Source organism: Cornus florida, unplaced genomic scaffold (assembly GCF_030987335.1).
Source record: "Cornus florida cultivar Cherokee Brave unplaced genomic scaffold, ASM3098733v1 CherokeeBrave_3.0.0_Hap2_Chr02, whole genome shotgun sequence".
NCBI lineage: Eukaryota > Viridiplantae > Streptophyta > Magnoliopsida > Cornales > Cornaceae > Cornus > Cornus florida.
In genome coordinates, this window is record NW_026775572.1 from 16982763 (window position 1) to 17005627 (window position 22865).

General features: G+C 35.2%; 2 protein-coding genes across 2 annotated transcripts; both read left to right on the plus strand.

Moving 5' to 3' along the window:
* LOC132293944 (zinc finger CCCH domain-containing protein 19-like) lies at positions 1-22742 on the plus strand. Its single transcript, XM_059791622.1, has 14 exons — positions 1-1188; positions 1297-1376; positions 5035-5219; positions 11115-12030; positions 12175-12302; positions 12740-12799; positions 12888-12938; positions 13545-13615; positions 14463-14617; positions 14708-17756; positions 20938-21107; positions 21686-21746; positions 22203-22272; positions 22393-22742. Exons 1-10 carry the CDS (start codon positions 353-355, stop codon positions 16624-16626), a joined length of 4401 nt encoding a protein of 1466 aa, XP_059647605.1. The 5' UTR covers positions 1-352; the 3' UTR covers positions 16627-17756; positions 20938-21107; positions 21686-21746; positions 22203-22272; positions 22393-22742.
* LOC132295722 (uncharacterized) lies at positions 20910-22513 on the plus strand. The gene is made up of 4 exons (XM_059794014.1): positions 20910-21107; positions 21686-21746; positions 22203-22272; positions 22393-22513. Exons 1-4 carry the CDS (start codon positions 20910-20912, stop codon positions 22511-22513), a joined length of 450 nt encoding a protein of 149 aa, XP_059649997.1.
* Positions 22743-22865: the final 123 nt, after the last annotated feature.

A 22865-nucleotide genomic window follows, 5' to 3' on the forward strand; every position in this document is an offset into this window, starting at 1 on the left:
AACCATACACCGAGAAACGACTCTCTTAATTTATTTATATATTTCTCTCTCTTGCTCGTCTCTGCAACCAGCATAGTCCGTACACACAACAAACACACTCGTATCATTCAACGATTACGAGTCACTTGCAGCAATCGTTAATCTCATAAAAATCACACCCCCACAATTTACATGTATGCACACGAAACCTAGGGTTAGGGTTTGAATATTTTTCATGGAAAACGACGAAGAGACTTCAAACTTGTATAAATCTTCACTTCCAGAAGAATCGTTAGTCTCATAAAAATTACAGACACCCCTATAAATTTCGTGTATAGGCACAAAACCTAGGGTTAGGGCTTGAATCATTTTCATGGAAAACGACGAAGAGACTTCAAAGTTATATCAATCTTCACTTCAGGAAGTCGAAGATTCAAGAATTGATGATAAGCCACTAGAAACTGAAGAGTTGACGAACACCAAAGAATGCGAGTTTACTCCCCAGTCTCTTCCCAAGTTGAGCGACTCCCAGTTCGTTGCTGCAGAGTCAGTGATTCTTGGAACAGCCAACGAGAACGAGGAGCCGATGGCGGAGAAGGGGATTCCGGAGGTGGCGGACAATGAATTGGAGACGGAGGAGGTAAAATACGACGGAGACAAGGCTGTTTCTGCGTCACCGGTCGTCAAAAATGGTGAAGCGGTGGCGGAGGAAGAAAATTCGATGGCAGAGACTGAAATGGAGACTGAGGCAGAGAAAACGGCTGCAAAAGATGCACAACTTGTTGTTGCAGAGTCACCGGTTACCTCCAAGGACGACGAGGATGATGAAGCAGCGGCGGCGGCGGAGGAGGATTCTGGAACCAAAATTGAGACGGAGTTGGAGGTGGAAGAAGGCAGTGAAGGGAAGTTTGTTTCGCAGTTGGATGATGCAGAGCTTGTAGGTGCTGAGTCATTGACTATAATCAAAGGCGAGGACGAGATGGTGGAGGAGGATGAGACTCCAATGGTGGAAACTGAAATGGAGACAGAAATGGACGTGACAGAGATGCCGGAGGAGGATAAAGGAAGCGGTGGAGGTGGAGGTGGAGGGAAACGGAAGAGAGGGAGGAATTCTGGGGTTCCGGTTAAAGCTCCAGTGCGGAGGACCAGTGAGGAGGACGTTTGCTTTATTTGCTTCGATGGTGGAGAGCTCGTTCTATGTGATCGCCGGTGAGTTAGAAAATCCTGGAACTTAGTTTTCTAGGGTTTGTAAATTGTTTTATGTTTCATTTATGTATTGGGTTTGTTTCTAATTGAGTTTGTTATTGGGGGTTTTAGGGGATGTAATAAGGCGTATCATCCTTCATGTGTTAATCGGGATGAAGCATTCTTTCGAACCAAGGGACATTGGAATTGTGGTAAAATTTTCTCTCCCATATCACATTGTGCTTTATACAAAATATACATACAGATATAAGTTATTTTATCGTTATTTTTTTCATTAATCTCTTCCATTCTTCAACACACATGAACATGCCGTTTTGCTATCTCTATGTTTGGTTTTTTGCCAACCAATGTGTATATGCTGATCGTGTTTCTGTATTTGCTGCTCTTTCTTTTAAATAGTTGTTGATGGATTTAAATAATTAAGTTACACTCACTCTATCAGCTTAAGCTTTTGGAGTAGTTGGTTGTTAACAATTGAAACACGTGTTAGACCAAAAGATGGCCACACGTGAGGGGCGTGTTGAAGGATTTAAATATTTAAGTTACACCTTCTCTAACTACTTAAGCTTTTGGAGTATATGGTTGTTAACAATAATAATTGGGTTGGTTGTTTTGCATTCTCAAAGATTGATGCACTGGGTATCTTTTTTCACAAATGGATTGGAAGTGAGTAGTTCTTGGCAACTAACAAGTATTCAAGGCTTCACAAGCACTAAAATCCTTGTGGTTTTAATTATGCATTCTTGATATGTATTGAAATTGCTACATTTCTCTATTTTTTTATTTATTTCCGTAAAAGGTTTGAAGTACATGAGAACAAAACCTGTAGGAGTGAAGTGGTTTTGAGGAATAGGGACTTTATTTGGAGAACCTGCCCAGTGCACAAATTTAAGATTGGGAAGCAGTTTAAAATAGTTGCTTGTGCTTCATTAGGAGTATTGTCATCCTTGAAATGCTTGATTATTGACCTTTAAGTGACTTCCAAATTTCCAAGAGACGTGCCTGTCAAATGAGGAAGACTAGTTTTAATAGAAGGCAAGCGACGGAGAGGGCGACCAAAAATAACATGGAATGTGGTTATTAAAAATGATTAAAAAAGTTAAAGATAGTAGGTGAAATGACATGTAATTGAAAAGATTGGAGGGGGAAAATTCATGTGGCCGACCCCATTCATATGGGATTAAGGCAAGAATGATGATGATGATGATGATGGTGACGACCCATAAATACTCCATTTGTAGATGAGACTTTGAAATTTTTTACCTTGTTTGGCCCTTTATTTGATCAATGTTGTAAAAGGAGTAGCTGTACACTTGTACCCCTAGAATGATATGCAATGCATTCATAAATACTCTATTTCTAGACAAGTCCTGGCGGTGCTCTAACTATGTCCAATCAGGAAAATAAATATTCAAATTCATGACACTTCTAGTCATGTCAAATTCATGTCTCACGCGTGTCCTTGCCTGACACGACCACAACACCCCCAGAGGAGTGATTGTGCTTCCTAGACACATGAATAATATGGATGCCAATAAAATATCAGGATACAAAATATGGTAGCATTTATGTATTATTTGTTGTGTATAATATATTTTCTATCATATCTCAATATTCAACAAATTATAAGACTAATGAAATTCATGCTTATAATAAGTATATTAAAAGATATAAGAGTTGGATATTTTTTGTTCAGATATCCTATTTTGGACTAACCAAAAGTATAAATGTCGTATTCTATATCTCTAAGTATTGCTATAAAGCTTTAGCTAAGTTGGTATAATTATATAGTCGAATTAATTCGTTTCAAAGTTTAATAAAAAAAATCCTAGATATGTAATATTAGACTATACTAGTTTTGGCTTACAAGATATAAAATATTAAATTTGTACTATCAAAAAAAAAAAAAAAAAAAAAAAAAATTAAATTTCTTGTTGACTGGAGTCTTGAATAATGAAATAATTAGGAAAGATATGTTATTGTGGCACACTATTTTTAAAATTCACTATTTGTTATAATAAAATGATTAAAGATGGTCAAAATCTTTTTACAATATTTATGTAGTGAAGTTTTCTCACACTGTATGATACGTAAAACATTTAATATGCATATAATATGATTCAACTCAAAAGTACGCGTAGTATTTGTTACATTTAAATTCTGCAGGGCAAATGGAAGTATTTAGTTATATGCACGTATGGGTATTATATGTGTATAATTCATGTTTTTACTAGTTATTGTTTTACTAGCTTTAATTTTATGAAATTTCTAAAGGATGAGCTGAGATATAGTTATAAATGGCCCAATGCGAACTAAGGTGCCGAGGTCTCTAGAAATGAATATTAAACATAAGTGGTCACATAAACTTATGATATGCATATGCATTAACTAAATCAAATACCATTATAATTGTGCAACAATAAAGAACAAATTTCATGTAATTATATAATTTTGAACATGTATTATATTATAGTCAAAATAAAAAATAAAGCACGGGATGCATTTAATGAAGTAGTCACATAAGTGCATGAATTCCGTCAAGCACACATTACGTTTAAACAACGATTTTGATGTAGATTAGTAAATTCATGTTCATTTAAAAATACAATGAGAACGATGTGAATGAATGATTAAAAAAACAAGAGGCACCCTTCTTTTTTTTTTTTTGAGCCTGGAACCTTGCTGAAAGGATGAGCATGATTGAAGGTGCCTAACTTGTAGTAGGATGAGGTTTTCTTGCTGAGCCTTGATGAGCCCAGGGCTTTTTTGGAGCCTAGGTTTGCTTTTAACTTGTGCTGAGCTGAACCGAAAATAAAAATGAAAGTGGAAATTTTGTATGATGTGAAATGAAGTTCTTATAATTCTAGGTGAGTTATTGATTTTATTGGGACCATCGAACCTACCAAATAACTCTTTCCTTGTTACTACTTTTCTACTTTCCTTGTTACTACTTAAGTTGTGACGCTATCTATAATTGTTGTTATTTTCTGTAGTGGTTGCTCTGGCCACTTCTTGTGGAGATTATTTTCTAAGTGGTGCAGGCTTTTCATAATGTTTGCCTAAAAATGGACTAAACAATCTAGCACCAACATCTCTATATCATCAATTTCTAGATATGTCTGATGACATAGTTATAATATTTTAGAAATAATATTCCAGGTTTCTAATATCTGAAAAAACTTTTCTAAATCCCCCCCCCCCCCCCCCAAAAAAAAAAAGCAACAAACTTATCGATAAAAAAGGGAAAAAAGGAAGGATTGAAGAATTTGATTTTATATGGGTAGTTATATGGACCGAAATACCCCAAATAGTTGGGAAAAACACTTTATTGGGTTGATTTTAGTATATGGATTGAGATAGTGAGGAAGAATATAATAGCATGTGCTGCAAAACTGGATTCACACCCAGTACTTATAATAGTGAATGGGGACAATTAGAGTCTGTTGTTTAATACTGTTTCTACTGAGTTCAATTCGATCCGTTTGCAACATCTCTTTGCTTTACAACTTCCCTCTTCTTGGCTAATTGGAGGCATTAGATGGGTTACTTCCTTAGCATCTAACATTCAGTATCCAAATTTAACTGTTGGTAGAGTTCTAGATCTTCAAGCCTAACCAGAAACTTCTGAGTTAGAGAAATTTTTATGAATTTATTTCTCATTGTAAGCCCCTTATTGTTGTGAAACTTGTGTGTTGTGGTGACCTCATATGGGACAATATTGTAAACATATCTTTTTGTTACTTCATTTGTGCAGTATATCTGTTCTATTTTGCAAGAGTTATTCCTAATTTTAAAGGAATTTTGTCTTGGATTGTTCGTTTTAAGTGTTACTATTTTCCTGCATTTCAGGTTGGCATCTTTGTAGCAACTGTGAGAAGAATGCCTACTATATGTGTTATACTTGTACATTTTCCTTGTGCAAAGGGTGCATCAAAGATGCTGTTATCTATTGCGTTAGAGGAAAGAAAGGCTTTTGTGAGAGTTGCTTGAAAACCGTGATGTTAATCGAAAATAATGAGCCGGGAAACAAGGAGGTATGTGCATTGCTCTTACCTAACCAAAGGGACAAAAAAGAAAAAAGAGAAAGAAAAAAAGATGAACATGTTTCGATCTCATTTTCTTCTTTTCTCTGCTTTTATTTTATTTTATTTTTGGGTGGCGTGATCATTCTTGTTGGCAAGGATGGGAGGGAAGGATTCAGTTTCCATAGTCAAATGTATGACATTATTCGCTATTATATTTTGCAAGCTAAGTTGTTGATACATTAACACTTATAATTCTTTTCTCAAACCCTATAATAGTTGAATTGAAACATAGCTAGAAGGCTTTAACTGGGTCACTTTTATTTTAATGTTGTTGTATGATGATGCAACCATGAGCTTGGATAAGGTGGTGTTCTTGGGTACTTCAATTCATTTATTGTTGAATTTTCTTGGACTATCAAATTGCAGTCATGACATTGTTGTTACGGTGGGGTGGTTGTTGCTTTATTTTTTTTTTACTATTCAAAAGTTCAAGCAAACAAGTACACACACACTATATTGCCCCTAACAGGGCTTGAACTCTCAACCTCCCCCTTTGGGAAGGAGAGATCATACCATCTCGGCTAATTTCCATTGGTTTAAAATTAAAACTAATATGTTTTCTGTTGGCTTTTGGGTTCTATATTTCGTTCTCCTTGTGTACTTCTATTTCAGATGCTCTATAGGAACTCTAAAGCATATATAGGAATCTTTATTTATTTATTTTTTTTTGTGGTTTTTGGGTATGGCTACTCTGACGTGTTTGTTTGGTATGGGTGGTGAACTAAGAACCGAACCTCATCTCCTTTGGTTGGTTTTTGTTTTTGTTTTTTGTGCTTAACCTAATCAATCTTTGTGCTTAAATGACCAATATGACCTTAAGATCTTCTCTTTATCTCCATGTGATGTGACCGTCCCTCCAATCTCCTCCACAACAACCACTCTCTCTCGCAATCACCCTTCGGCTAGTGAACTTATTGTTGTATACAAAGATATACTATATATGTATGTGTGTGTGTATATATATATATATAATCAAGCATATAAGACCATTCATTAGATCATTCTAAATTTATATAGCCAAAGTATACATACATACATATATATATACATGTGTGTGTACGTGTTCACCAGATCATTCTTTGGTTATATATATATACCATAGTTCTCGGTCTCAGCCGAGTCTTAGCGGACGCGTCCGAGTCTGAGTATCACCAATATATCGGTGGGAATCAAAACCACATGAGCCGATTCCCCAAGGAATCGGATAAATCTCGCTGGAGTCCCTGGAGAATCAGCCGAGTCCCTGGGGATTTAGCTGAGTCAACACATCTTATGGTGTGCAGGATTGATAAAATTTCACTAACTGCAATAACCAAATTCTGTTAGGTTACACCAGGTACGACCCCCTTGTTAGCGTCTGAATGTTCAGGCCATGATATATACATGTAACCAAACATATGATGTCCACAACATTGATGGGGCCGCTGGAACAAGATCCACATAACTCACATATATAAAACTCAATTAGTTACTCATATAAATATATATATATATAAGGTTAACATAGATATATGGAGTTATGGACTGCACGGTTTTAATTTGTATGTCACACCACAACTTCTGGGATTCTCAATCAATTGACTTTCTTCTCTTCCATTCAATTATAGTTGCAGTCACCCAAAATTTCATTGGAGATATTGCTGTAAAGCTTCATACCTAAATAAGGCAACTATTAATTTTAGATAGTGGACCCGCGGGAGAGGGGGGGGGGGGGGGGTAGGATTGTGTGTGAAGAGGAGAGTGTAGGGATATTTGATGTCAGCTAATTTTTAAAAATATAAAAATGCAGTTTAAAAAGTTTTATTTATTTATATAATTTACTAATTTTAATGCTTGGGTAAATTTAGTAATTATATATTATATATATAAAATATCAAATTATATTTAAAGGTGTAGTTAATATATAGTAAAATATGTGGCAAATCTATAATTAAAAGGGATTAGAGGAGCAGTTGTGCAATTTCATTCCAATTATAATTTTGGCATTTAACATAAAAATTTGTGACAGCACTAATGGGCATTTAACAACAAGGGGACTAACTGTATTTTTGCCAAACCTCAAGGGAGGTTTATTACAATTTTGGCCAAAGTTTAATACTTTAATGTGTGAGTACAAAAGCCAAACCTCAGGGAGGTCAAGGTAATGTACCCTTTAAATTTCGTTTTGCTTATATTAGCATCTTATTCTTATATAATTCTACTTTCGTCCTTTTTAAATTTAACTACCTGGTTTTTGGGTTTTTAATCTCTTATTTTTCTTGAATTTCTTCAAAATATATGATTAAACCGTATACTATTTTGCGATGTTAAATTGTCTTTGAGATAACCTTACGGTCTTTGCATGCTAGTCAATCTAATTTTATTTAATTTATTTTTAAAGGTTTTTAAATACTCATCTTCATTTAGAATTGATATTTGCTATGGTAAGATTTTATCCCAATGTAAAATCTAGGATGGCCTTCTAGAGATTATTATTATTTTTTAATTTTAATTATATATATATATATATATATATATATATATATATATGTATGTATGTATTTTATTTTTTACATCCAAATCTTTGTCCATGATGCACGTTTCATAGTCTTACAGTATTTTCTTACATGACTAGACTTTCTTCTATTTAATTCTCTCCCTTCTATGGATATATTTTGAATAAATCAATTATCATGTAACCAAAATTGTGCTTTAATGTGTTCATTTTGTCCAGCTTATGGTATATAAGAGCTAGTTATATTTTATTGATATAAGTTCTACCAATATTATCCTATCTTCTTTCCTAGTGCAGTTGGAACTTGTTATATTTGTCTTCCTGTTAGCTATTATTTTTACTTCATTTGTATGTATATCTTTTGTGTTGTAATAAAGTTTATGTCCCGCATTTTCAATTTCCTTAACTTTCTTATTCTTGCTTAATTTCATGTATGTTGTATTAAGCCTTACTCTAATTATAGTGTTTATTGTTTCCACCCTCTACTTGTCAACCTTCTTATATTCAAGTCGCGTCGCGTACGTAAGTTCATTTTCTTGAACTAGCTTCTTTACATGTGTTTGGTCAGAATAACGTGGTAACTTTTGTCTACTTTTCTGTGCTACCCTTTGTCTCTGTTTAGGAAGTATCTAAAAGAGTTGATGTAACGCATCATTTAAGGAGAACACGTTAGTAATCATTTTCATATACTTAACAAAAGTTTTAAGCTGGCAATTAGCAACCTAATGCACCATTCCCATTTTTGGCCATCTGTGTAAGGGTAACACATGTTTTTCGTTTGGTTTACTAATATCAATGTTCTCTCTCTCTCTCTCTCTCTCTCTCTCTATCTATGTCTCTCTAAGGTGATGAAGATTTTTAAATTTAGGGTTTTAAGGGTCATTATCTGACGTTATCCCATTAATTGAAGGTGCTAGGAGGTGTGGAATGGATACAAATCTAACCTTTGGCATTATATAAACAAAGTGATTGCTCTCATGAACAGCTTGCCATTCTAAATGGAACTAGTAATGGAGGTTTGTGCCTCAGCAAATCCTTGAAAATTTAGTAGTACAAAGTATTTGTATAAAAATGCTGGGCTTTAAAGCTATAGACTCAATAAGATTTCATACTGATTTTAAGAAACTTTTGTGAAAAAAATTGGGGTTAACTGTACCATTTTGTTATCTAAACAGATTTCAGTCAGCAATGCATATGTGTCTTATGATCAAACGATAAACAACTTAATTATTTATTTTTGGTCAATAAAAATTGTAAAATTTGTCCCATCCAACTGCAGCCACACTGACTAATCAAATAAGTTGTAATTCAAACAAGAAGTATTTTTAATTAATTTTTGTATTCAGACAAATCCATTATTTTTGCTGTATTCTTTTAAAACAAAATTTATTAATACCAAATTCCGTGGTAAGTAAAATTCTTTATGGGGAGAATATAAGATTTCCAAGAATCTTCATGATAAAAACCAGTTTTTTACAATTTTAAATTTTGTAATTGCAAACTTATAAATAAGATTATTTAGGAACTCCAAAGGATTTGCTACCTTTTTTGTGTGTGTAATGTAAAAAGGAATTTGGAGTTTCATGCACTTAATAATCTAGAAGTAGCATGGTTTTTACTTTTTTCAATAATTGACGGGGATTATTGGGGGTTTTAGATGAAAAAAGTAGGAAAGAATTTGACCTTGGCTATAATTGCCATTCTTCTCTCTATCATCCTGCATTTGACCTTGGCTGACTCATAATTTAAATGTTTCCCTTATCAGTTCTTGAACAGGTTGGTCCCATGTACCTGATATTGATTGTAGGGTAAATTTACACTGACCTCCCTTGAGGTTTTGTCAAATTACACACGGATGGAGCGTTTGGCACTTATTACTCGTATTCCCCTGAGGTCTTGAACTTTGACCAAAACTGACAAAAGCGACATTGATACATTGACCGAGATGCTCTTATTTGTGAAGGACATTGACCAATACCAAAATGCCCTAAAGTTTAGTACTTCTCTGTATCTATGTCTCTCTCTCTTAAACTCACTGTACGACCAAATTTGGAGTCCAAATCAGTCCATTTCTGTTTGTCTATCAATTAACACACACACACACACACACACACACACACACACACATGTATATTGCCAATAACAAATTGGTGTGGACAATCTTAGAAATTACAGAACTTTTGTTTTGTTGATTGTGTATGGGTATGGAAAGAATTTATAGAGCAACCTTCAATTATATATGTATAGAACTATATATCACTCTCTATATAACATTTACAGTGATGAGAGATCTTGTAGATCTCTACTAAGGTAAAAGGTAGATACCTAGAAGATTTAGATCCATACATATACATCTAATTTTTATATATATATATATATGTACTATTTGAAGACACTGAAATTGAATGGACCCAGATTAGTGCATTGTTGGAAAAAAAGAGACACAGATTCAAACCCATGGCCGACCATCATGTTTGAAGGATTTCTAGATTAGTGGATATGTAGCATCCGAAGGGAACCACCACCCTCCGTCTGTCATCTGACATAATGCTCTATGGTGCGTGAGGGACCACCACCATGACTGAACCTTCATATTGCAACGAACAAAAGTACAGCCAACACATCCCCACCAGCAAGCAGAGCCACATGACTGAAATACAGAAACCGAAAGAATAAGTTGAACCACATATACAATTATACATAGATATACATACGTTTGTAGAAATAGAGATGCATTAGAGAGTTGACTGGAATGAATAAGAGTACCCCACAAATCGTGTTGACAGTGTTATAAGGAAGAGATGGGTGGAGGTGGTATTGTGGTGGTGGTGATTGGTGGAGATGGCAACGGTTGGAGAAGAAGACGGTGGTGGGAGGAGTTGCAGAGGAGAGAGAAACATATTGAGAGAGAGGACGAAGAGAGAGGAGGGAGAATAAATAGTTAATATAGTATTTAAAAAGTGGGTAGTATAGTCTTTTGCTTGACATGATTTTTTTTATTATTAAAGTATTATTAAATCATATAAGGGTATAAAAGACAATCTGTTGTATTACTTAATGTGTGTCCCATTGTTAATGGTCACAAGGGAGGTCTGTGTAATAATGGCCAAATGCTCCACCCATGTGTAATTTGACAAAACCTCAGGGGAGGTGAGTGTGTACCCTTGATTTTATGTCTACAATTGCTGATTGACTGTTTTTTATTTTTTATTTTATTTTTAACATGAAAACCAAGCTGTTTCCAGTTTGTGTTTGTTAAAAAAGGTCCTTAATCTTTGGTTGTCTATTTCCGGAGTTCCCGTGGCATCATTCTAGTTTGCTTCTTTTATGATCCTTTTGTACTTGTACAGGTACAAGTATATTTTGATGACAAGAGTAGCTGGGAATATCTCTTCAAGGATTACTGGGTAGAGTTAAAAGCAAAACTATCTCTTTCCTCAAATGAACTTGCCCAGGCTAAAAATCCATGGAAAGGCTCTGATGTTTTGTTAAGTAAACAAGAATCACCTGAGGAACTGTATGATGCTAACAATGATAGAAATTCTGGTTCAGACAGTTCTGAGGACGTAGAAGCAACTAAATCTAAAAGAAGACAGGCCAAGAAACGGTCAAAGTCCCTTGCCAAAGAAGCTGATGTGCCAAGTGCTGCAATAGCTTTTCCTGCTGAAGGGGCTTCTACCTCTGGCAACATTGAGTGGGCAACAAAAGAGCTTCTGGAGTTTGTAATGCACATGAAAAATGGTGACAAATCTATATTATCGCAGTTTGATGTACAGGCTCTTCTGCTTGATTATATAAAAAGAAACGAACTTCGTGATCCTCGTAGGAAAAGTCAAATTATTTGCGACTCCAGGCTTGAAAATCTGTTCCGAAAAGCTCGTGTGGGGCATTTTGAAATGTTAAAACTTCTTGAATCTCACTTTCTTATAAAAGAGCATTCTCAGAGAGAGGATATCCAAGGGACTGTTGTCAATACTGAAGTGAACCAATTGGAGGCTGATGGAAACACTGACATCCCAATAAAGGGAGGTAAGGATAGGAGACGTAAAACCCGTAAGAAGGATAGAGGACCTCAGTCCAATGTTGATGATTATGCTGCAATTGATACCCACAATATTAACTTAATTTACTTACGACGGAAGTTGATGGAGGATCTACTTGAAGATATTGAGAATTTCCATGACAAGGTTGCTGGTACTTTTGTAAGAATCAGGATTTCTGGCAGTAATCAACAGCATGACATATATAGGCTAGTCCAAGTTGTAGGTATATAACTCTCTCTTTTAGACATCTTTGATAGTTAACTTTACCTCTTCCATACTTTCTTTTTTTCATTCAAGATTTATATCTAATATTTTTTTCACTTTTTTTTCTCTCTTTTTTATTTTTTTAAAATAATTTTGTATACAGGTACAAGCAAAGCAACCGAGCCATATAAACTTGGCAAAAGGACAACTGATACTGCGCTAGAAATATTGAATCTAAACAAAACGGAGGTCATATCAATTGATACAATTTCGAATCAGGAGTTCACTGAGGTGAATGAATGTAACTTATTGTATAGAAAATAATTTTTTATATTTCAAAATTTCATATTGCTATCTGAAAAAGGAAAAAAAAACAAATCTTATCTTTTTGTCTATTTTTTGGTGCAAGTAAAATTAATTACTCTGTTTGGCTCATAAACAAAACTACAAAAGTTTGAAGATTTCTGAGCATGTAACAACCTCTTAAAATAAGGCATTGAAAAGTTCATTTCTTTTGTTATAAGGCATGCATCAAACAGGGTGAAAAGGGTATGTCTTATGATGTGCATTGGCTTATTTTTGGAGTCATCCTCTTTATGAGGAGTGCTCAGATAGTAACCTGTATGATTTATTTTGACATGGAAGATAATTGCGGTGTACACTTTGCTCCTTTATATGTTTTATTTTCATCTAAAATGTCTGACATATATTTCATTGTGATGTGTTAGGATGAATGCAAGCGTTTACGCCAGAGTATAAAATGTGGACTTATCAATAGGCTGACTGTGGTAACTGACATTTTAATACCTCACTTGTTTTTTTGGATCAAGTAAATGACACACTCATAATTTTAAGAAGACATGTGGTTACTTGTAGGGTGACATTCTGGAAAAGGCTATGGAAGTCCAAGCAGCGAGAGTCAATGACGTAAGTTTTGTGTGCGCAATCTTTCAATCATTGTTCGTGTATTATCATATAAATATGTTTTTTTCCCTGGTTGGCAAGAATGGAATGGGAATCTAATTCCCATTATGTCTGATTCCTATTTTGGGATGCTAATGGTTATCCAAAAGGGGTAATTGCATTCCCACTTTCTGGGTATTAAAATATAAGACGAGCAGATTCAATAATTAACTAATGAAATGAAATTATATAAATTGAATGTTATAAAAATTAGTAATTGGCAAAATTGAAGATATAATATATTTTTTTTTGATAAGTCAAAATTGAAGACATAATATCAATAATTAAATTGGTTATTGGTATAAGAATTACTACATCTCTTCATTAGAAGTCATAGAAGATAATTTCGAATCATTATGCGATGAATTTATTAGAATTTTAAAATTCAAATATACTAGTTCTTTAGTGTAATATAAAGATATCTCCTCATTGCAAAAACTGTAATTGTCACATCCATGTGTCTGGGATTTTTGTCAAATTAGGCGCCTTCACGGTTTTCATGGTTGGTTAGGGTGTTTTGTAATTTTTTCAAATTAGCCTTCATGCATAATGTTTTTTGTTATATTGCAGTGGATGGAAACAGAAATAGTCCGGATTAGTCATCTTCGTGATCGAGCAAGTGAGAAAGGGCGTAGGAAGGAATATCCTTTGTTGTTCAAGTTCATGAAGTCCTCTTAACATTTTATGTGCAATTTGCCTATTTTTCAGCACATGTTCTGGATTATTTATACACTGTTCATCTGTGCCTTCATGAGATTCAATTAGTTTCTTGCTTTTGAATGAATAATCGAACAACAATAATTACGTGCGTAATTGGTTGGTTATGGGTGTTGTGATAACCTGATGAATAAGTTGCACCGGTGAATTGCATGTGTAAATGGTTGGTTAGGGGTGTGCATTTGTGTCTTATTATGCCCATTTTCTTGCTGCAACAATATTATATGCAAAAACTCTCATTTTATCCTCTCTCACTTTTTTTTATCCTTTTCATTTTTTTTGTAAGGTTTTCCTTCTCTTGGTTTAATGAATTTAAATTCAATGGCTATCCTTGAAAATCTTGGTTTAAAGTTAAGTATGTGTAGGCTATGGCTTTGAAATGGGCAAGGACTTTGTGTATCTGGTCAATTTTGATGATGTTCTATCAAATGAGTTCTAACATGTATTTCAAAAGAAGGCTGTAATGTAAGTTCCTCCATAAAATTTTCTGAGACCAATTGACGGAGAGGGTAAAGGAATTGATATCAATATGTATCTGACCCCAAATACTTGTGTTTAGGCTTTGTTGGGTTGGAGTTTAGTGGTTATAGTACTTTTTAAAATAATATTCTTAGTTATCGTTGTTTATTTCTTATAAAAAATGTATTTATATGTATAGACATTGTAATGTCATGCTTAGCAAAAAACATATATGTATGCACATCACTGCGTAAAATGGAAATGGCAGTGTTTCCAGAAATTGTTGCAAGGTTATCCTTGACCTACTTTCACGCTTAGAGAATGTGTGGAGAAACTGCAGCTTCTGAAGACACCTAAAGAGCGTCGACGTAGACTAGAGGAAATTCCAGAGATACATGCAGATCCAAATATGGATCCAAGTCATGAGTCTGAAGAAGAAAAAGAAGTGTCGGAGGATAACAGACAAGGTTCAATTCTTGCTCTAGTTATTTTCAACATAATCTTCATTAAGTTTAAATTTGTTTACTAAGATTTAGCATTGCTCCTTACTCATGCAGGAGTTTTTGCAAGACCAAGAGGTTCTAGCTTTAACAGTAAACGAAGGGAGCCAATTTCTCCACGAAGTGGAAGTTTTTCTTCGCAGGATTCCTGGAGTGGTACAAGGAAAAATTCTAACCAGAATTGGGAATTAAACAGAACCATATCTAATAAAAATTACTTGGACAGAGGTGAAGGGACCACTCTTGTTGGCAATATAATTGATGAAAATTCATGGAAGCAAGTTAGAGACAGAGACACACAGCAATCAAACAATTTGGAGAAGTTGAATTCAGCTAATAATTCTGAAACTGTTGGATGGAATAGCCATTCAGTAGTAAGATATGATGCCATGTCAGATACTTCACCGGGATCTCTTTCTGCTAGTTTGGCAGAAACTGTTCCAAAAATCAGTGAAGCAGATAAATTGTGGTGCTACCAGGATCCATCCGGAAGAGTTCAGGGACCATTTTCTGTGGTGCAGCTACGTAAATGGAGTAACACTGGATACTTCCCTGCCGATCTTAGAATTTGGAGAGCTACTGAAAATCCAGATAATTCTATCCTTTTGACTGATACGTTGGCTGGAAGGTTTCAGAAAGAGTTGCTTCCAGTAGACAATGGTTTTATGAAGGCTCAAACAGTGCTTAGTCCAAACCTCTCATCAACATATGCTGGGAAGTCTTCTGGAACATCCTTACAGAAAATGGAGCCTAGTTCTTCTAGTGGCTGGACCATTCCTTCGGTTGAGGTCTCTAAATTTTCTACAGACCAGTGGAGTCCTCGTAGCAGAAATGATTCCTTAAACCTTCCATCACCAACTCCAAAAGAAAGCAATCCTGATAATGGTCTATTGACACATTCTTCTACAATAAACACAAATGGAAGCAAAGAACATCCAGCGGTGGAACCCATTGGTGTTTTGGCTCCTACTTCAGTTTTGGATTCTGGCGGGCTGTGGGGAAGGGGTTCTGAAAACGAGTACTTGAGATCTCATACTGGTTTTAGTCCAGCAACGAATGCCAATCAGGGTATCCTTGTAAGCTCTAAAAATGCTCAACTAACTTTTCAATCCACTGGAACAGATGGATCACATGCTCATGGATGGGGATCGGGTTCAGGGAGTGAATCTCAAGCCTGGGGTAGTACTCCAGCTCAGATGTTAGAACAAAATTCCTCAATTCCTGCACCCGGGCAGCCAGTAGGTTATAGTCAATGGGGTGGTGTTCCATCTATTGTTCAGAATCCTGGTGGAAACTTTCAGACTACAGGCTTATCAGCTTTACCTCCAACTGATCCTTGGAGACCTCCAATTCTGGGCAGTCAAACTAGCATCCAGCCTCCTGCTCCACCCAGTGTATCGTGGGGCACTGGCTTTACCGAAAGTAACACTTTTGCCCCAGGTCCTAGGCCTGATAATCCAAGTACTGGTTGGGGGCCAGTGCCCGGAAATGCAAACATGGGCTGGGGAGAACCAGCACCAGGAAACATTAACATGAAGAATGGAGCTATTGCTCAAGGGACAGCACCTGGAAATGCAAATCTAAATTGGGTCACATCAACTGGGAATCCAGGAGCTATTGTTCAAGGGCTACTGCCTGGGAACGGAAATCCTGGTTGGGTTGCGTCAACTGGGAATTCAGGAGTTAATGTGCAGGAGCAATCTGGAAATGCAAATCCAAGTTGGGGTGCAGCAGCTGGGAATCAGGGTACGTGGGAACGCAATGGAGATAGATACTCAGGTCAAAGGGATAGGGGCTCTCAGGGTGGTGGAGTTCCTGGTTTTGGCGGTGGCAGGACTTGGAACAGGCAGTCTTCATTTGGCAGAGGGGGTCCAGGAGTTTCTCCCAGGCCTCTCCCCAAAGGTCAAAGAAAGTGCATATTCTACGACAATGGGCATTGTAAGAAGGGTGCTTCTTGCGATTATCTGCACACTTAAACCCGTCAAATGTAGCAGTTAACATAAAATGGTTTTGTACAGTAATTGTCCTATTAGGCAGTTCTGTTAGTATTATTATAGTTATTATTATTATTATTATTATTATTTTTCTTTTTCTCAAGAGGCTATGTTGGTTTATAGTTGTAAAGTTTGTGCAGTTTGAAGGCAGCACACCTTTATTTTTGTATGTGGGCAATGTTGCTACTATAGTTGAATGCCGTCTCCTTGCACTCCTCCGACGTGTTTTGGATGGGCTGGGCTAAAACCCAAGCAGCAGTCGATATATAAAATTATGAATGGAAGTGGTTCCTGATGGAGGAGATTGGATCATTCTTGAATTACAAATTTTAGTTTCATCTTGTGGACCCATTTGGGTTTATTGTAGTAGTATCTGTCTTCAAGTCCAACTCAACTAAAAATTGTAGCACGTGATCTTCATGGAAGACCGAAAGTATGAGAGCATTTCTTGTGATAACATTTTTGTTGAATTCTGGAATGCTTTGATTAGATATATTTTTACATTGTCACTGTATGTTTTCTTTTTAAAAATTACCGTCAAACACTAAAATTTGAAAAAGAATTAACACGGGACTGGTCCATTGGTTAAGAAATTTCCTGCAACAAATTGTAATGTCAGAGGTCGGGTTTCGTGATTTAATTTGTAATTTTGATAACATATATTTTTTAATCATATAATTTTTCTAAACGAGTGAATTTATTGCTAATAAAAAAAAAAAAATGTGTAAAATAAATAAATATATAACCTTTATGAAAAGGATTGAAAAATGGGTCCCCAGATTCTATCGTGTCTCCCCTTCAATATACTACATATATATGAACCGCCAATTAAATAACACATGCATATTATATTTTTAGAGAGAGAGAGACGAAGAGAGAGGGTGAGAGAGAGAGAGAGAGAGAGAGAGAGAGAGAGATGAAGGTGAATAAAGAAGAAGATGGAATCCCAAATCAAAATCAAAATCAAAATAGAAATCGAAACTTGAATCAGACCAGCACCGGAACACGGTCGAAGGGCAAGTCATGCAAAGGATGTCTATACTACTCATCTATCCGCCAATCCAAATCTCAAAATCCCACATGCGTTGGCCTCACTCGAACCCTTCGACAAGGTTTCCTCTCTCTCTCTCTCTCTATATATATATATATATATATATATATATATAGACACACACACGGACACATATGTTTCAAAATTTTTTTTATGTTCTAATGCCTGTCTTTATGTCATCTTTCAAAGCAGTAACTCTATATATGCACACGCATATATATATTTGTAACCTTTTTTTTATTTTTATTTTTAATGCTTGTCTTTGTGCCATCTTTCAATCTAGAGTTGAGATCTCAGTATCAAAGAATCGTGGACCTAAGCCTGATTGATACACAGACATAATTTAAAGCATGCGACGTGATTTATTTGATATAAGAATTTTCTATTATGGACTAGTGTTTTAGCCATTTATTGTGGTGCTGGTTTCATTGATTATTCTTAGGTTGTACCTATAAATGTATTTTTTAATACCTTCTGATTTTTTTTTTTAAAAAAAAAAAACTATGATAAGAAAAGAAATGAAACACCCAGATGATTATATCTTAAATTCTTATAATAAGCATTGAAGAAATGTTCTTATCTAAGTTGGAACCTTTACTTGCTATTTAAAAAAGGGAGGTCAGGGTTTGAATCTCAGTGGAGGCTGTGTGTGTGAGTTCCACCTAGGAAAAAAAAAAAAGAGTTAAGTGTAGTAACCCCTGAAAAAAAAAAAAGAGAAAAAAACAAGGATAGCCCAACGCACGAAGCTCTTGGCATTACCGAGTCTGGGGAGGGTCAGATGTATGCAGATAACCCCATATAGTATCACGATTTTTTTAAATAACACCCTTACATAAAAAGATGCACTATCTTTAAAGATGGTATTGCACAATCTATAAAGATTTATAAGACCAAAAAGTTTTAAGAAGTAACAAAAAAATAGAAATAATGAGACTAAAAAAAATGAATGTGTGAAACATTTAAAGTATATAGTGTTGCCTAAATGATCAACACATACTACTGCACTAGCTTGCTATTTACTAAAATATATATAGGTAAGTAAGTCAGTATTATAAACATCCAAGAAGGATTACAAAATCCAAGGGGCATACCCTAGGGCTATACAAAGATCAACATAACCTCAAATCCACCAACTAAGAAGAAAAAAGAGGAGGAAGTGAGGGTTACTATAGGAGTTACAGCGATCTCAGAGTCTAATACCACTGATGACATAACTAAAGGCCATGTAGAACAGAAAATACAATTTGGGAAGGCAGAAGGCTCCATACTCATGTAACTAGCGTAAATGTTGCTCCAAACAATACAGACACCAGAAGAGATGGAACTTAGGAAATCAACATAGAATGTGATAGGCTACTATTCAAGAGCAAGATCACTTGAAGGGGGCAAATCATTTGAGTCGGGATGGAGGAATATGTTGCGGCTTTTGAGAAGCCAGCAACCACTTGCGAGAGTATCGCGTGCCTCCAACAAAAATTCAATCTAGATGTACGAGAGTTCATCTTTGTCTAACTTAGATCTAACATGGTTTCACCTAGATTTAACATGATTCAGCTTCTAACATCATTAAAGCACAATTTTGGAAAGTATTGAAACCGAAACATGCATATAGGCATGATGGAAGAGAATATTAGAAACCCAACCCAAGAAAAGGTTGATCAAGCTCTCAATCAAAATTGTTGATGAGGGAATGACAATGGAACCCTTCGTTTTTTCTTACTTGTGTTGAATAGAGAAGAAAGAAAGAATAGAGGAAGAAAGAAAAAAAGGTGTTTGGGTGTCTAAACAATAAATTTGGTGTATCTCATAAGATCACTTGTGCTACATCTTAGTGGAGTCAACTGATGCAAATGGTACACATGACATGTTACTCTATCTTGGTAAAACATTTACCCTGTTAACTTGGTGTTGGGAGGGGAGAGATTCATAACCTTTATGTGTTCTAGTTTAGTGGCCTACAGTGATTTTAAATTAGTTGATATTGCTACCTACACTAAATTTATTATTGATCTAGATGTTTTATGTTTGTGTTACAGTGTCCTTGTAGTTTTTATTTTTTATAAGTGAACAAAATAGTTAAATTTCATAAATGTCTGTAGATTTCTAATATGCTTTAATTAGGGAAAATTAGCAATCAATTTCTCACATTTATGGGGAGCATGGTGCAATAGTAAAAGTCTGAGTCATTTTTTGCAAATAATGTCTATCTTCAATTTTTTCGTCACAATACTCAGCATAGGCAGGACATACTTTCAGTAATGCCCTTTTACTTCTCTTGATTTTGCTTTTATTTTGGGAAATCAATAAATTATATAAATCGATTATTACATTCATAAATATAATATGTGTTTAACTACTTAATATGTCATGAGCATGAAGAGCATGACAAAGAAAGAAAACAATGATGATACTCAACTGAAAATGATTAGAATTATTACGAGGGAAGTGAAGCTGAGAGTGGGGTTAAGGTTATGGGAATGATGAGGACAGTGTGAGGAAGACAATGTATTTATTCAGGTACAATAGGGATGATAATTGATATTATTTCTTCAGTTTATTCTGCACTGAGAATTGATATGTATTTTGGATTTTATTGGATATTCATTATTCAACTATTATGTATTATGGTAGTAGGATAATTTAGTAATGTTTGTGTTGATCATCTAGATAATATTATGTCATATATATTGCATTTTATTTAATTGATGGGTCTATTTTGTTCTTATGTTTTCTGCGTTTTCATATTTTTTAATATTTGTCAAGTTTTATATGTAGCAAACTACAGCCTGATACTGATCTGTGTCTGTGTTTGAGTCATCCCCGAGGACCTTGAGTTAGTGACTGATAAAACGACTTTGAACGATATACTAGACTGACTTTCATCGGTGTCATTGTATATTTATGGAACAGTTGCGGCTTGCTCTGCATAGCAGACCAGTATTGGTTTAGACTATTCAGTTGTTGATAAAACAGTTATGACATTTCTTGCAACTTGAATTGGCCTAGTTAATGGAAGTTTAATTGCTAGTCTTAAAAACAGTTATGATATCTGCAGTGCTTGGTCCTTCGAATTGTATAATTTGAATTCTTCTGTTAAAAGCTGATTGAAGTTTATTAATTTGTTGGTGGCTCATTTGTAAATGAACCATGTTGCTACTTCCTAGTGTCTTTCTTGTTTCCTTTACCTTTGTGCTAGTTAAATCTATCAGAAGATATGTACTCACTTTTAAGTTATATTTCAGTACCAAGTTATGTAGTGAGAGACTCTGAGTTGAAAGCTTCTAAAGAGAATCGTGGTCTTATGGAGTTCAAGTATTCATGCGTCGGTTACTCAGTGCACCTGGAGAAAAAAGATACTTCAACTGATCCACAAGAGAAACAAGCTGAATTACCATTCTGTGTTGGTATTGAGGTATATCGTTAACTTATTTTTTCCCTTGTTTTCCATTCTTCCCAATATTTAAAACCTAGTTCATAATAACTTTTGCCTATGAAAACTAGTTGAATTTATCTTGTTCAGTTATTTGATTACATCTCTAACAGTGGATCTAGTGCAACTCAACAATTACTGTCCCTTGTTCAATTTCAATATTAAATCTTGGTATTGTAAGAAAGTTTATGGGAGTTCAAAGTACGGTGTTTGACTTGCCAAAGCCGGCGTAGCACAATGGTAAAGTGTTGGCATGGAATCTAAAAGAGGGGCGGAGTTAGGGATCCAATTACTATCCATTGTCAACCACCAAAAAAGGAATCACATATGTGAATTTTTAGAGGTTGTGACTATTAGACATCAATCAAAGAGATAACACACGTTGACCTCACCATAGCCATCGTTCAAGTAGCAGACTCCTAGCTTAGTTTTGATCTGGCTTTCCTTAAAATGTTTTTCTTGCTGTGTGCTTGCTTCACTAGTAATTTACTTTTTGATGAATTGCTTAGTGCTGTATGCCTTATTTGTCAAAATCTGACACGAATAGCTATCTGTTACAGTTTTTGATGGGGACAAGACCCGCAAATGCTGAAGTTCCTTCCCGTGTTCACAAGAGGGAAGGTATTTAATAGTCATTTATTGCGTTTTTAATGTCTCATCCTGCCTATTTCTTTTATCTTTTTCTTTTTTTTTTTTTTTCCCCTTTTCCTTTGTGAAGTTTTTCTAGATGGTTAGATATATATTTTCAGTAGATGAGTTTTGTTATTATAATGAAGCCACATATTGTTGGAAAATGATTTACAGATTTGATTTTTCGACTTGATAATAAAGAAATTGAAACTGCCATTTTTATTATAACGAATGACCTTATGTTACATTACACGAAGATTATTAGATAGGCGCTTTTAAAATGCTTGAAACAATGATAGTGGTGCAGGAGAGTATTGCAAAGTGATTTCTTGAGTCCATATTCATCCAAGGTTTAGTGCATTAGAATGATTATAGCATGCAATCAGGAATTCTTGACATTTGCTCTCTGTATGTGTCATGATACTGACTCATGGTCTCTGTATAAAGATGGTGAGACTGTCCCACAACCTCGAACCTACGCACCGGCACATTCTCCTTGGGATGAGTTTGTGAGCAGGTAAGTCAACAGTTCAATAAAACTTTAAATTACATGCCTTTCTTTCCAAATTAGTTCTAAAATTCTTCTTGGGGATGTCTATCCTTGATGATCCAAAGCCCGAAACTTTAAATTACGCAGGTTTGGAAGGAATGCAGGCGTGGTTGCATTTGGCGTGGCTAAGAATGCGTCTAAAGTGGGCAATCGCATAAAAAACAGCCTGGACAACATTCTGTATCCTTACCGAAGGAGACCCAAGTAGCAGAGCTGTTCCCCATTTACAATTTATATTAAAAAAAGAAAGCTTGGATGGGGGAACTAGCATTGTCCTCTTGTTGAGTCCTAGTTATGCTGTTGTTTTTTATTCTCATCTCCTTGTATATAACTAATTATTGTGTTGTTGCAACTAGAGGAAGGGTTTTCCTTCTCAGGTGATAACATATATATGCATGCCTTTGATGGTTTAATTTATATCACATTTTGTTCATTTCTCCAATATGGTTGATGAATGGATTTGCAATATTGCACATTGTTCTCTCAGTCATTGAGTCAGTTCCTGTATAGAGATTGATGCCTTTTATGTCTGACAAAAATTCTGCAGTTTAAGAACAGTT